The sequence below is a fragment of the Scleropages formosus genome, chromosome 24 (genome assembly GCF_900964775.1).
Source record: "Scleropages formosus chromosome 24, fSclFor1.1, whole genome shotgun sequence".
Lineage (NCBI taxonomy): Eukaryota > Metazoa > Chordata > Actinopteri > Osteoglossiformes > Osteoglossidae > Scleropages > Scleropages formosus.
Genome location: NC_041829.1, coordinates 12,306,063 through 12,322,803, shown reverse-complemented (window position 1 = coordinate 12,322,803; position 16,741 = coordinate 12,306,063). Strand labels below are relative to the sequence as shown.

The following is a 16,741-nucleotide window of genomic DNA, read 5'->3' as shown; positions in this document are numbered from 1 at the left end:
ACGCAGGGCGTAAGGCTGGAGGGGGAAGGGACACACCCGGGATGGGATACCAGTCTGTCACAGGGCACCCCACGCAGGACTTGAACCCCAAACCCACTACACAGCAGGCCCCAGCCAAATCCGCTGCACCACCTTGCCCCCTAAAACCCCTCTACCAGACAATGCTGAATGAAATACTTCACTCAGATGATTTGTGCAGATCCAGCTACCACTTTGGACTTTGTAATTCTATTTCCATTAATTATGATGAATTCATGTTGTTTTTAAGCACTAAAGAAATCACCCAGGCATGAATTGCATCATCTTCTCCGGTCCTAGCCAGGGTTGGACTTTGCTGGGAGACTGGTTCATAGAGATGTTCATACAAGCAAAAAAAAAAGACATTGTACAACGTCTCCATACCAGATTTGCTGGTAAGGTTGATATTGTCACGCCCACGGCATCGCACCAAAGAGACGCCCCTGCAGCGGATCAGGGAGAATGGGCATAAAAGGACTGCACCAGACGTCCCAGATCGCAGAATCTCTTTTGAGCAAACCGCAACCTCCACGCCTGCGGTCTCCTGCGCTTTCTTCTGTGTCCCAGCTTCCTGGTCCCCTTGCCCTCCCTCCCACGTCTCCCTGCTTTCCTGACCTTTGGCTTCATTTTCTGGACCGCAATGTTGAACTCTCCCCAGTTCGACGTTAACCCTCGGTGAACTCCTGCCTGTTATATGACGACTCTATTTTGCCCGTCCCTTGTCTGTACCACTGCCAAATAAACTGTGCACCTGCAATTGGGTCCATCGCCTCTCTGCGAACATGACAGTGGCCAGAAGCTGAAAAACACTTTATACACTTATGGGATGAATCAGCCAGCAATCTGGATTGAAAACTAGGCTGTGATGACAAGATATTTTATATTTTGACTAACTTTAAATGATATTTTTATGTAGTTATTTATAATGCTTGAATACATGAAAGAATCTGATTTTTTTTGCATTTTGTAAAGCTTTATGTGAGCTTTTATAGATACTTATCTTTGAATACACACACACACACACACACACACACACACACACTTTCAGAACCGCTTGTCCCATACAGGGTCATGGGGAACCGGAGCCTACCCGGTAACACAGGGCGTAAGGCCGGAGGGGGAAGGGGACACACCCAGGACGGGACGCCAGTCCGCCGCTAGGCACCCCAAGCGCAACTCGAATCCCAGACCCACCGGAGAGCAGGACTGTGGTCCAACCCACTGTGCCACTGCACCCCTTATCTTTGAACAGTGAAAGGATTTCTATATTGCAATGCTTTTATTGATTGTAACTAAGTGGTAAAAGTGACTTTGAAAATGTGAATAACGGAGTTACGAATAGACTTTCCATCCCAAGTACAAATGCAAACTGAAAAGCCAGGGTAAATCAATTCTTTTTTAATTTTTCATCCATGTTCATATATAATCAATGACATTATAATCATCATTTACGTTTTCATTAATAATTTATTAATTTTGTTTAATACCAAGAATCCATGATACGTCTCATGGACATGAACCTCATGCCACTGCCCCATCCCATGTTGCTGAAGTTTCTGTACTCCCCAGGCCAGAAGTACATCATCCTTCCTCTATAGTGGGGCTGCTCATACATGAGCCAGTGGCCATCCATCACGTGGCAGGACATGCAGTTGGACATGCGGTAGCGATCCATGATGTTGTCGCAGTCGTCCATCATCTCGTACATCTGACCTCCAAAGTTCTCCCTCTCGTAGATCCTCATTCTGTAGGATCCCCTGTACTGTGTAAGGCACAAAATTTAAAGGGTGTTTAACGGCAAAAAAAATCTGATATCAAAATTTGAAAACTATAGTAAAACTCAAATTCTTCTCTTGAAGTTTAAACTAAAAGCTTATTCTATGGTTAAATTAGTAAAGGAGATTAAATATTGGAACAGGCACTGTATTTAAATTACAAATATACAAAATCTGTTTTCAAGATAAAAAAAAGATTCCATCTCAGCATAACGGTGGGATACTTTACCATGGGAATCATTCGGCAGGATCTGAAGAAGTCACTCATGCCCATGCTCCTACAGTCAGGGTACTCTCCCCTCCTCAGAAAATACTGGCTTCCCATGTAATTGGCGCGGTCATAGACCATGAAGCAGCCACTGTGAACCCTGCAGGAGTAGCAGTGGCTCATGTAGGATGTGAGGTCGGCACAGTCGCTGCTGCAGTCATAGGAGCGACCGCCAAAGTTCCTGTCCTCGTAGAAGGTGATCTGAAATGTAAGGCGAACTTAATATCAGAAACGTCGGAAAACGGAGATCCTTGGAACAATTTTACTTTTTAAACATTTTTAAAATCATAATATTCAGAATTCTTTGTACTTGTTTTTGATAAAACCTGAACTTCTTTTTTTTTTGTCTTTTTCGAGTAAACTGATTTTTGTATCTGCAGCACCACTTACCCTGCCCATAGTCATGGTGATGGTTGCCTGTGCTCACACACACTTTGCTTTTTCACATGTCCTCCTGTCACTTTTATACCTGTCCCAGCCCAAAGAGCTTTTTGTGAAAATTCCTGAACCAGCAGAATGCTGGAGCTGGAGCTCAAGTGTGGCATGTAAAAAGTTATCATGTGACTCCTCGTTTGGTTTTGAAAAAGAAACATGTATACGTACATGTATGTATTGTTTGCTCGCAGTGTAACAACATACATTTTTCTGCTTCGTGTGCAGTAAAAAAAACAATAGGTACAAAAGATGAAAGGACTGTGTATGCTATTGGGACAAGTTTACAAAATTTTAGAAAGGAACCTATCCTTTGCTTTCAAACAATGACTGTGGACTTCATATTTTGCATTCTTGCCTTTTATTTTAACCACTTAATATTTTTTCATCATTAGAAAGGTTTGAAGTTAATGAATTATTGTATTGATTTAAGACAAGTCAAAGGAAATTTTTAACATTGTATTGGCCAATCTCCAAACAATAACTTCATTCAATTCATTCTTGCAGAGCGCTCTTCTCACACAGTGACACAGAGCACTGAACAAAGGGATGAGAAATAAACAAGAAATTTGACCATATACCAGAGTAATACATTATCTGTGCAGTTATTAAAGTTATACTTATGCTAAGTATGTCTACTGGCCACAAAGGAAAGGAACAAGAAACTAAAAAAGACTTTTAAGTAAATTTACACCTAAAAATGACATTTTAGCTAAGTGTTAACTTCATGTTCCTGTTCACATAGGTACGTCTCGTCCATCATGGTAGGCGGGCAAGCGGTGAACTTCGGTCAGCATGGGGTGCTGGTATAATGGCCAGTCGGCCTCCTCAGGTCTTATCATACGGAAACAATACTCAAGAAAACGAAACTGATGATGGCTTAAAAAATATTGGAGAGGTTAATACAGAAAGTCTGTAAAACATGTAAGTCTTTAGCCTGGATTTAAAGGCTGAAACAAACAGGACATTCCTGACAGTAACCTGTAGACTATTTCCTGAGTTTAGGTGCTTTATAACTAAAGGCACATGCTTCTACTGAGACATTCTTGATCACAGATACTTTAAGGTACCCTGCATCCAATGAACGGAGTCACTAATCTCACAAAGGAAAGCCAGAGCAATGCCATTTACTGCTTTACTGGTCAGAAGTAGGATTTTATAATCAGGTCCAAGCGTCACCGGGAGCCAAGGCAGCAATTTCAGTACCGGTTTTATATGGTCGAACTTCCTAGTCCTAGTAATAATTCTCAGAACAGGATTTTGTACCAACTGTAGCCTGGATACAGTCTGGTGCAGACAGCCTGATAGCAAAGCATTGCAATGGTTCAGCCTACTTGAAACAAAAGCATGAACCAATTTCTCAGTATCTTGTGTACATAGGAATGGCCTTAATTAGGCTATATTTCTCAGTTGAAGGTAGCACAACCTAGTCAGTATAGCCATGTGAGACACAAGAGACAGTTTTTCGACCAACAAAATACCTTCCTTAACACAATCTGTACACTTGAAGCTTATACCATTAGTGGGAAAGATTGGTGTGATTTTGTCAAGAGTTTGGGCATCACCACCCACCACAAGTAGCTCTATTTTACTGGCAATCAGGGGAAAAAAATACTACTTATTTATATTTTATATTGCTAAAACAATTTGCTAAAGTCATCACATGTGATGGGTCATCAGGCTTAAACGAAACGTATAATTGTGTGTCATCGGCATGTGTGGAAACCTAAATTATGTTGCGACTAATGGTCACCACCAAATGTGAACATACAGAGTGAGAATAATAATGGAACTAACACAGAGCCCCGAGGGACACCATATTGAACCATAGACTAGAAGGAAGGGGCAAAGTAGTCAGATTTCAGTACAAGTTGTTTATGTTTAGCTAAATATGAATGGAACCACTTTAGAAGAGTGCCCCTTAATCCAACCAGGTTTTCAAGTCTACTGAGTAGGATACTATTGTCAACAGTATTAAAGGCAGCACTCAAGTCCAGTAACATAACAAAAGAGATATGTCCAACATCACAGAGGAGATGAGAATATCATTAACAAAACGTTTTAGTGCCGTTTCAGTGCTGTGATGCCGTTTCAATGCTGTGACCAGGGCAGAAACCAGACTGAAATTTTTCAAAGAAATTTTGATAGATATTTCACTACGAGTTTTTCTAAAATTTTGGATAAAAATGGTAGAATTGCAATAGGTCTGTAATTACTTGGGTTATTGCAATCACGATCCGATTTCTTTAGTAAGAGTCTAATAATGAAGGCTTTTACAGCATTGAATAGCAAGTGCTTTGTCAGCGTAAAACTACGCACAGGACCAGGTCTGAAAGAAACCCCTTATATACAGCACCAAGCATTGAACACCTTTACCCTATCGATCATCATGTACCCAGCCAGTATAGTGAGCAAATTAGGATGAATTGTAACCTCCATAATTCAATTTGTTTCAACAGACCTCCTGTCAAGCAAACCCTCCAACTATTTTAAACTTGGTTCTGTCTAATGATAGACAGTGCTCATTCACAGACTATCCTTATTTCCCCTGGGGTACCCAGTGTTCTTGTCCTTAATAGCTCAAAAATCCAAGCCAAGCACTCATTGTCACAACAAGTGGTGCTGCTGAGGATAAACACTGTGGACATACTTTCAGATCCATGCAGCACTATCAGGTCAGTTTCCATGCAGCTACAAAATATTACTGTGGCAGACTGGAGCCTTGTTGGAAATAATGCATCATGTGTGACTACAGACAGAACTCGAACTCGGTACAAAGAGAGATAAAGAGAGAGACCTGACACAGGGTGACATAAAGACTACTGGCTATCTAGCCATGAATGTCCCATGCCTGGCCACTTCTTTATGTCTTATGCCCAAGTGTTCCACAGTTACCATAATTACCAATTTCTTTCTTCCACTATTTCTACAGGCTGCAGCTACTTAGCAACAGGCAATATCTCTGGCCATTTCCGTGCACCTTGTTACAGCATGCAAATGTAATGTGCAACTCTGATGGAATGGAAGAACAGAGACCCCCAGGGTCCAAAGATAGGGAGCACATCCCACTCCACCGCCTGTCTCCCCAGGCTTAGAAAACTCCATGCATCAGCAGAACTATCTATTTGTAGGCCCAACTAGAGCTTGGGTAGAAGAAAGCAGCACACTCGTCCTTTAAATCCATACAGAGAACATGCTGGAACTTGTGGCTTCCCCAGGGTAACAGACATGTCTGAGTCAGCATCCAATCAGATTTGCAGGAAATTGATTAAATTAGCATTTCTTCCAAGACAACAGTTCCAGGCCCAGTCTCACTGTCACCACCTCATTGACCTCCCATCCTTCACCATGAACTTATTTATTCCTCATTGGCAGGGGGAGCACAAATTGACTTAATTGCAGAGAACATTAAAAATGAACTTTCCTGAGATGGATACCACGAATATAGTTCTTTGTAGGTCAGCCCGCACCCGGGCCAGGTGCCAGAGGAATCAGATATCACTGTGTTGCACAGGGAAAAAAAATCACTAATAGATGGCCTTGGGACCAGCCAGCTTTCACTGGCTTGCTTCTTTATCATCTCCCCTGGAGCAATAAGACATTTTCAGGCCAATTTATTTATCAAGGGAAACAGGATCAATTAGGCCTAGAAATATAATAGCTCCGTGCCATTTCTTCTTTATGTCTAGTCTCCATTCCCTGGTGAAAAAACTAAATTCTCTCTATATCTGAAGTTGTTCTACTGTGTGTATTTTTTTTCTTATTTGTCGTTTAGTGAGATAGTTTCACTGAGGTTTACCTTGCTTCATAGCTCCAGTGGAATGGTGAGAGAGGAGCTGGGTTGGGGAGAGTCTAATATAAGACGACTTTCAGTCAATGTGTGTGTGTGTGAGGTACAGGTAGGGTTGAAAGAGGTAGAAAAAAAAAGGGGCACAAAAAAGGGAGAAGGGGGTTTAAAGAAGTGCTCATATGAAAGGTCATGTACTGTGAGAAAATTCTTTAAGGAATTATTACATTAGTATTGTTCAATTCTGGCCATATATGTCTTTGCTTTGTGAACATTTGTGAATATGGATGTAGACAGGGGAAAAAAAGCCTGTTTGTATAAATAGGTGCCCAAGTCTTCAGACAAAAAAAAACAAATTATGAATGTATAGAAAATTAGTAACAAAATGTTGAGTGTATTTAAGCCAAAAAGAATGGAGAAACAGAGTTTAGTAGAAAGCTCAGAGATGAAAACTGCCAGTCTAGATGTATCTAGACTTCTTCAGTGAAGTTCTGGTTCCATTGAAGCCTACTTTGTCAAGGCTCATCTCCATCCTACCAAAGAACAGGAAAGAGTACACCAAGGATGGACTAAGGTAGAAAATAATGAATAAGAAGAGGTAGGCCACCCCTGACCATTCCATTTATCTGTAATTAAACTTCTGTAATGTACTTTATCTGTACATTCACCAACAATAGAATTGATCATTGCAATATTTTAGAAATATTATAAATTAAAACAGCACCCAAAGATTTGCAATCTAATTTCTTGTAATGACAAGAAGAAAGAATTATGTAGAATGAAGGAACCTCCTTGTACTCTCCCTTCAACCCGCCTAAATACCCACCTCATACCTCAGAACTCCATGACTACATGGAGTCCTGTGGTCCCAAGAAATGGTTGGAGGCTGAGGGGTGTTACTAAGTACTGACAGGCGGGATCCCCAAACTTTACTTTTTCCAATCTGTGAAATTCAGCAAATAAATCACAGTTGTGTATTACAATTCAAAGGATTATGTAATGTTTGAATTTGCTCCCTGCAGCGGGTGTGTTTTTGCGTACAACTCTACATATTTCCCTTCGTTATGTTTAATTAAATAATTTCCTTGTTAAGTAAATGTTTCTTCTGTGAGCTATCTAGCCTTGTTACAACTTGGCATATTTTGGATATTGTTTACCACAACAGTTTTTCAGGACGCATTGCTTTTCACAGGTTCTGTTACCCTACGCTCTGCAAAATCTGTAAAACGGTAATTTGCATTGTACAGCCTACTCCAGGGAGTCGTGGTGTCAGAAAAAGACACCAAGCTCAGGAACAGCATTTTTACAACATTTTCATAACTTAATTTCAACAGCAGCAAGGGGAAATTACCCTCTGTTGGAACTTCCGCCATTCTCCCTTCTGCTCTCTTCTTCTCTTGGTAGCCCACAGTAACAGCACCATCAAGCTGCGGGAGGATGAACTCAACCCGAATTTACTTAGGCAGTACTAAAACTATGTGAGCTGCAGTTCATCCTTCTAACAAATCACCGCAATCTGGAGTACATACAAAGGGCACAGTGCTGGAACCTCTGCCAGGCTTAATGGGCTTTGTTTTAACACCAGCTTCAGGTTCATCATGACCTGGGAGAATTCACTACAGCAAAGACCATATTGCCAGACTCCTGCTTTGTAGTGCCAGTCCAGTGGAAAGTATGGGATGATCTGAAGGCAGTGAACTCTCAAGACCCTGTCCCATCGGTGAGGTGTATGTACCTAAAAATAGGATAGCATTGGCAGTACCAGATCAATGACTCCCCAGGTTCAGGGCACCCAGGAGTAAGCAAAACCTCTCACCTCGCAGATCAATGATTTTAGTGGCTGAAGATGTGTGAGGGTGTTGCTTCGTTTGTGACACCCTGTGAGGTATATTCTTAAGCCAAAGTACCCTGGCAATTGCTAGTCAGTCTGTTGGAACCACTCCCCATGCCAAATAGCTCCTGGACTCATGTTTCAATACATTTCCTCAAAGATCTGCCATGATCACAAGGGCATACCACTGACCATGAAGTCCTTGACTGTTTTGCCTAAGGATGTCGTCTAATGTCCCTTAGGGGGTTACCCATTGCCATGGAAACCACAGAGCTCAGCTTCAACTATGTCTTGTGCTTATTCCGGAAATAATGAGCAATAGACCTCCACAATTTACCTCTCAAGTTTGGTGAGCCCTCTGGAGCATTCTTTTCTGGATACAATAGAAAGACTAGATAGACACAGTTTTTTTTTTTTTTTTCCCAGTAACCCCAGGCCCTCTTATTGATGCCAGCCTACAAGTATCGCACATCAGAAATATCTCATGGAAAATACTGTATTTCATCGATGGGAAATTGTTACAGGGTATGCCTGCCTACTACAAATTCGTTGCTTAGTTAAGAGATTTATTTGTAAGTTGTGTTAGAAATCTGCTTTCCGAGAAGATAAGTAATAGCCAGACATGAGCCTAAACCAAACATCGTGTAAATCTCCATGCCCTGATCTCCACTTCAGTTTTCAACTCATCCTCTGGTGACTTCTGCTGTTACAGTATGGGGAAAGGGGCACACCTTGGTGAAGATGCAATCCTGAGCCAGAAAGGGTATGTCAGACGTAGACGCAGCAATGACTGCAGACAGTGAGTAAAAACTGTCCGAACATAGCAAGCAATATGTTACATTTGTTATTTGTCAGCAAATGAAGAAAAAATCATATGCTGTGACCTTGTATTCTGATAATGGAGTAACAGAAAAATGGGGACTTTTCCGGAAGCCTCCTTTGCTTCATTGAGCAGTCTTTTCACGATAACTGCTTCTTGACAGTCGTGGAGTGTTTCGGCAATTTCCTCACACAGAACGCAGAAACTTGTAAGCAGGACCACCGCTGACAGTTCTGTTAGTGCAGCTCCCAAACCAACACACCTCCATGTTAACACACACATTTACACACTAATAGACCGATAGATGAAACCGCAAAAAACACTTCTGTATCACACTAACGCACATACAGCGCTGCTTGAAACAATGTGAACCCTATATGGATGGTCACTATTCTTGCACAGAATATTAAAATAGATGTATAAAATCTACCTGCTAAATCTTAAAATCTTATAAAACGAATACATGTTTGTGATTCACACTTCTGATTCTACTTACTTAGATTAACCAATGTAACTTGGGGTTCCTTATTTTTGCACCTGAATTACTTCTGTTTCTCTATCACACACACGATTTCCTCTAAAGCAACGTTTGGAATTGGCCATTACACACTTTTTTTCTGGCAGATGAGAAAGAGTGGGTGTGATTAAATAATGATTTTGAGGTAAACCTGAGGGGTGCAAGGGGTTCATACCACTTTATGTATACTCATGCTGTTATGGAAACCAGGGGGTGTCCAGTCAAGGCACATGAACACACAGACCATGTGGAGTCTTTGTGTCCCACTCCTAACCCCAGTACAAGCAAGGCAAAGGAGTATAAGGGGGCAACTAGAACAAAGAATAATGTTTGTCTCCATGGTGCCACTGTTCGCATGTTATTTCTGAGTGAGGGAAGACTGTGATGCGTTGACTGGCAGCATCCCATCAGAGGTGCAAAAGCAGAGATGGAAACATTTACTATCCCTGCATAAAAGCTATGTGGGTCCATGAACTGCGGAGGGCGTCTGACAACCCTTTTTCAAAAGCGGCTCTCTTCGGGGCTTCCAGCCTTCACATTTTAGATCTGCGTCATGTGCAGACATTAGGGGGGTGGACATGTCTCACCACCACGTTATCTCTTTTTCTTTTAATGATATCTGGACAGACAGTGCTGTGACATGCACCGCTGGCAACAGCACAATGATGGGTTAAGAGACATGGGTGCTTCCTGTAAAGCATCCTAAACATTATGGTTACATTCTTCTATCTGTTATTTGTTTGAATGATCTCTATATCTAAACACAAGCCTGACTCCTCCTACCCAGGTGTAAAACCCGACCATATGCAGATCAAGCTGTCAAGCTCCCTGCACAACAATATGATGGCAGCTTATTTGCCCATCGTTCCTACATTCTATATTTTTTAATTAGTTTCTTTCCACTTGTTATTGAGAGGGCCACAGTTGTTTTTTTTTTTAATTTATTTTTAAATTAGCTATAACTCTATTGCACAAACCTCCTGCTGGTTGGTAAATTCTCACGCAGTGCATTCACTTTCCCAAATACTTGGAATTACCAGTATTACATAGGAGATACTAGGCTGGACAAAGAGAAATGATTTCTTGTGTGCAACAGTAGATGACAGGAACAGCATGGGTTATTGCTTTCCATAACCACATGTACCACAGTGCATACACAATGGACCAGCAAAACACACACACACACATTTCGTGACTCCTACTGCACATTAGACAAGCTGTACACTACATATTGTAGGGCAGAAAAGATATAAACCAATAGAAGTTCTGATTTTCCAAGCACCACATTGTTATGTATTCAATAAACTATTGATTTAATAATAATACAATAGAGTATTTAGTTTGTCCCCATACTGGTGTATATTGCACTTATTCACCATTGATTGATGGCACACATGGATACATAAGTGTGTGCTATTGGAATCGGTCGAATTCCACTTTGGTTTCCATCATTGTTTATTATATTCTTACTGCTGGTGCAAGGTGAAAAGCACACAGGCTGGCAATGAGTGTTGGTAACCCTGCCGTGCAACACATGCCTAACACAAAATGAAAAAAGTCGCTAAGTTGGAGTGCAAGTAACGAAAATGTGCATGAAATGGAAGGTGTCCAGTCACTCGGAGAGTGCAGATTTGTCGTGTCTGGAACTCCACTCTCTTAAAAAGAGAGGCCGAAAAGTGATTTGGGTGATACCTCAGGCTGAGGGAGAAAGAATGAATTTCAGGCTGAAATTAAAGATGGAGTTGCACACTGGATGGAGTTGGCTCAGCCTTGTCAATCATTTCACACAAACATTATGCAGAAATTTTCAATGGTGGACCTGAAACACACTTCAGAGAGAAAACTGCACCAATGGGGAAACTCAAAGTGAAATTTATTTATAGAAATCAAAGACGGACCCTTGAAGTCGAAGAGAAAGTAATGGCGGCGTGTGGGTGTGAGCGCTGTGTTAAGGGAGATACAGCATGGTGGTGCCGAGCTGTGCAGTAAACGAGAATTCAAAAGTCGGTTTTCAAACTATAGCTCTTTTTGGTCTCTCGGGACTGGATAAAAAACCCGATTTGGTGTTTAAGTTTCTCCAATTCGACTAAAGAATATGTATCGACAGCAACCTGGAGCACCCACAAGAGTACATTGATGAGCATTATAATAAGCTGTGCTTAGTTCGAGCAATCAGAGAGATGGAAGCAACAGAAATTCCCAAAACACCAAAAACCAAGAGAGCGGGAAAGCGCTTCTGTAACGCTTCAATGGACACAGAAGGACTCCCTTTGGACAACACAGAGGTTAGTGTCCTTCTTTCGATCAACTCCAAACTCTAGCCGTTGACACCAGAATCCAGCTTGTTGAGGTCTTGCTTAAAGAGATCCAACGTCTGAGGAACACCGTTCGCATGACTTCTAAATCATCCTTTTGTATATTTCGAGACATTAGCGTATGTGTGTGTGTGTTATTCAGGTGACGTGGTAAATGTGTGCTTCACTCTTAAGATACCATGATTTGTGTGCTTCTGTAAAGTTGACTGGGAAATGTCAATTACAGAATTTAGTATGTCTGCTCATTACTTCAGGATATGTGATAATATGAGGGTCGGAATATTAATGGATATTAGCAATAAGGGGGAGAATAGTTATTTGGAATGATCTGGTTAACTGGGACAATAATGTGATCTTCATTCCTGAAAAGTGGTTAATATGCAGTTTTGTTCCATTTTTCTTTCAATACTTGAAATACTTGCCGTCTTGCGCACTACTTATTGCCACAGCACAGTTAAATGTTTTACTGGCAGCATGGTATTTGCTGTGGTGAATCTCAGCCAGAACACGCCAGCCTTCATGGCAGGCTTCCCAGCAGAACGATACAGAAATGGCCAGAAGCTGTCAACATACATTTTAGCTTTCATTTGATAAAAATGGGGTGAAGTCCAGTGGAATGTGGCTGGCACTGGGCGCGCGAGCGTGTGTGTGCGCGAGCGCACGCGAGCGCATTTGTATGTATGTCCATAAATAATGTCTTGCAAAATTGTCCAGACCCTTTACCAACCTTCTCTTTTTACTGAATCGCAAATGGTGCATTGAAATTTCATTCTTTGTGATATTTTATTTTAAAATACTGAAAATCAAAATCAATTAAATGGTATTTATGTCATAAAATATTTTCTGATATTTAAATTAGAAAGATAATTGGCATACAGTGCCTGCAGAAGTATTCAAACACCATACAGTAACACTTGGTAGAGCCATCACTGGACACAATAACAGTATGGACCAGGTTTGCACACTGTTGAGGAGGGATTTCAGCCCATCATTCTAAGCAGATTAGTTCCTGGTTATCTGGATGATCTTTGCAGACCACAATTTTCAAATATTACCACTGACTCTATGGGTGTGTCTCAGTAACCCCGATCCAGGATGGAAACACTTTTTGTGTACTCATGGGAGATCCTATGGACCATTTTTTGTCTAGACTCTCCCGTCAGACCTGTTTACCAAGAGAGACCCAAACAGAAGCATAAGGCTCCAGATGATAGAACTCTGCAAAGGGAATCTCATACAGAACAACTGCAAAGAAAGTAAGAGATCACTACAGTTCGAGAAGTCTACGACAGCAATTCTTAACCTGAGGTCATAATTGGGTTACAGGAGTCTGTAAAGCACAGGTTTGCTTTGAATATAAGAAATCTTAAAAAAAAAAAACTAAAGTTAATAGCAAAACTATTATTAAAGTATTATTATGTTAGTATCATCTGTAACATACGTTTCTGTGAATGTAATCAAATATCACTGGAATAAATTCAGTAATTTTTACAAATTTATCTACAGTATGCGATTTTTTTAGATGTCCTTACTTTTCGTCAGATTCTTAGAGGGCCTGGGAAAGGTCAAGAACCCTGGATCCGTACCATAAACATCTGTCCTATCTCTGCCTGTTTCCTGATCAGCATCAAACCCAACCTCCATAACTCATCTGTCATTTTTGCTCCAACAATGAGCGGTGCCAGTTTGCATAGTAAAGTCCCACATTCAACGTTTCACAATCATCAGATCTGAATTATGTCATTGTCCCTCAAGCACAGTTAGAAATGTGTACAAGATGTAAAAACTTTAGAAGATTCCCTCAGCAAAATCCTGTGAATTTATGAGTTTGCAAGTCACGCCGGAGCTTCAGAAGTGAAGCAATTCTAATACTTTTAAAACAGTGTCACGTGCTGTAGACTGTGTGTAACTCATGTATTTAGAATAATCGTGGCTCTCATCTGACGTAAATTAGTCAGTTTCAAATTAGGGTAGGTGACACGCAGAGGCGTAGACGCGTAGACCTTGTGGTGCAAAGACTTGGGGTGCCAAGCAAGGGATTCTACTCATGGCAGTCCACCAAGGGAGGCCGCTACTACTACATGAGTTCTGCCGTGCACATCGTGTTTTGCGAGGGATTATGTGCTGAAAATATCTGATATCAAATTTGTGTGTGGCAAAAAAACTATGTGATATCACTGTCATCACAGACCCAGATGCTCCCAAGCTACAACAATTTCATGTATCCTCATCTATCAAGCCCTCCATCCTGTTTCAACCTCTTCATGGAACTGAAGGACTGCCAGTTTGCTGTGAGAAGACTGACTTCATCGCAGTTTACACCTTACCTCTCACTAGACCTCCTGGCCTGGGCAGAAACTTGGATCACCCCAAAAAATACAGCCACACCTGCAGCTCTCTACAACAACTATGCACAATTGCACAATTTAATTCATTAACAAAAAATATTCTTCTGCATTTTTCTAAGTCAGTTATTTAAAGCACAAATATCCATAAAAGGTAAGAAAATGCAATTACATGTCACCTTGCAGTTCTTCAATGTAAGGTAAGCAAATACAAGCAAAGGAAACAAAAAATATGAAAAAGATTTCATTCCGGTGGATCTAAAAAGGGGCATTATGTTTTGCTCATCATGCGTTTATCATGCTGGAAAACAATGTGCAACTGCATACCAGCTAGGCAGAAGTCTGATGCGGATGCTTAGGGGTAGTCTGTCGAGTTTTGCCTTAGAGGACATTAACCACCGAATAAACAAGCCCACATGGTGAACAGAGAACAACACACCACAAAGAAAAGGAAGGACTGAAGGGAGAAACCATTGTAATAAGTGACTGTTTTGTTGACTTTAGCGATTTCTTTACATTTCTTTCCAAATTTTCTTTCTATTTGTATGAACCTCTGTCTGCTTTAGTAGCATAATCTTCAGCTTTAACATTTTTTATTTGAGAAAGATGGCAAAGAAGATGGAGTGGACATTGAAGAAAAGAAGAAAGAAAGAACAAGCATGGGAGAATTAGGAGAAATTGCAACCCTCAGTATACCAGCTCTTACTGCCTTCTCAGAGGACCATTGTTTAATTATGTGTTTGCTTATTGCCAGCTTTTGCCATCTAAGTACTAGATGCTCACTGCACTTTTTATATAAAAGAGAAAAGATGAAAAAAGAGACAAAGGTACCATCAAGGATTGCGAGATAGCTGGAGGACTGGAAGCTTCTTGTGTCGCACCTCTAGTTCTTGGAACACCTTCTTACCTCCTGCCGTGCTGTATGGGTCCACGGCTGGTTAATGTTCCAACCCCATTCCCTCTCCAACCCCCTGGCAGGCTACCTCTGTCTCTCCACTAGACCTATGGAGGGAGGGAAGAAACAACTCCTTGTGAATAATGCACAGGACCCCAGTGCACAGGATGTATTCAGGCAGAAAGAACAACATGGTGCCACAGTACTCCACAGCCCTACCAGACAAAGCCCTAAAAGGAGAGTGGAGACTCACTAATTCTTTGTTCAAATTTCTTGCACCTTAGCCAGCTTAGAGTGGTTTCCGAAAATCCAAAAATATGTCCGCCATGCATCCTCCCAAAGAATCCCTACAGCCCTTGAAATCTGCCACTGTGACTTGTCTCCCCACTGCTGCAAGGATGGAAACATGGTCTGCTACGATCACCACCTGTAGAGAAGCATGGGCCCATTACTTGCACCTGTCTTGGAAAGAGCTGAAAAAAAGCTGTTACTGCTACTTACTCAGGCTGTTACCAATTTCCAGCACTAGCATAGTTTACTCAAAAACAATTTAAAAATTTTGCACCTTTGTTGAACCTTCACAATTCAGTAGGTCAGATACAACTGATGATGCCAGGGGCCAATGGAACACAAAGAAAACTTGAACGTCTGTTGAAAGCACAAGAAGGATGTCATGCTGAACAGCTTCTCAAGAATTTCTCCGCCCAAGTCAGCATCCATCAAGCATTGTACCCATGTGCATAGGCTCTTCATCGTAGCAATGGGTATGCGTTCCCCTCTTGTTCAACTGCGTATCATACTTCCCATCTAGATGCACACCCTCACAATATATCAAAAATCCTCAATACCCTCCACCCTCTGTGGAGAAACCTACTATAAATTTCCTAGCACCATGATGAAGGACAGAAAGACAGGTATTCTACTGCTTGTCTGGAAGAGTGACAGAAATGGCATGAGGGGAAGCCCTGCAGTGTCTCCTACAAAAATGAACATATTAGAGGATTCCTGGGAGACCCAGACCAGATCTGAAACAGTAGAGAGACACATGGCTTCAGAGCTGGAATAAAACCTGTGTTCTTTTCCTCCCTGCACTCAGCAATCCAGTTTGCACTCAATACTTTTGACAAAAAGAAGAGCTGTTACATGTTGCCCTCCCCATACCTCTTCACTAGAATGATCCCCCCCCCCCATTTCTTATAACACTCAAGCCTTTTCAATCCAACAACAGCTGGAGGACTGGGCTCTGTGCCATGCCCATATTGATCATGTCTGCGCTCTTCTCCATTCGTACCCTGGGTGGCCTCTGCAGGACACAGGCTGTTTGTGATGAGCTATCATTCGGAGTAAATTAGTATAAGCTGCCCAATTCTGTCAGTCTACACCATCCAACAATGTGGACACGGGTCTCTCCTGCCACTCAGTCTATGTACTCTTGAAATTGACTGGGTCACCCAGTGATAGCAGAACTACATTGGTACTCACTTTAAGCCGACATTGACCAAAATGCTTTAGTCAAACATCCTTATTGAAATGCATGAAGGAGAAAACTGATTAATATCTGATGTCCTCTTACTGTACTCTTTTAAATGGAAGCAAAATAGCCACAAAGCTCTTGACTGAGGGCACAGGCAGATCTTACCAGCAAAATATCCACCAAAAATAAACTGAAATAACTGATCTTATGGCCTATGAAAACCTGACTGCTAGTTTTTTTTTTTTTTTCTCAAAAAACCCAATG

General features: G+C 41.4%; 1 protein-coding gene across 1 annotated transcript; it reads right to left on the bottom strand.

Annotated features, from left to right (window-relative positions):
• Positions 1 to 1,498: 1,498 nt before the first annotated feature.
• On the bottom strand, positions 1,499 to 14,956 carry LOC108918910 (gamma-crystallin M2-like). Its single transcript, XM_018726528.1, has 3 exons — positions 14,940 to 14,956; positions 2,023 to 2,262; positions 1,499 to 1,780 (listed from the first exon to the last, which is right to left on the bottom strand). Exons 1-3 carry the CDS (start codon positions 14,940 to 14,942, stop codon positions 1,499 to 1,501), a joined length of 525 nt encoding a protein of 174 aa, XP_018582044.1. The 5' UTR covers positions 14,943 to 14,956.
• Between the last annotated feature and the right edge of the window lie 1,785 nt (positions 14,957 to 16,741).

Excerpts from the sequence above, each read along its gene's own strand:
- LOC108918910 (XM_018726528.1), bottom strand. Across the intron at positions 1,781-2,022 it reads CCTGCCGAATGATTCCCATG|TACAGGGGATCCTACAGAAT; the intron begins GTAAAGTATCCC and ends TGCCTTACACAG.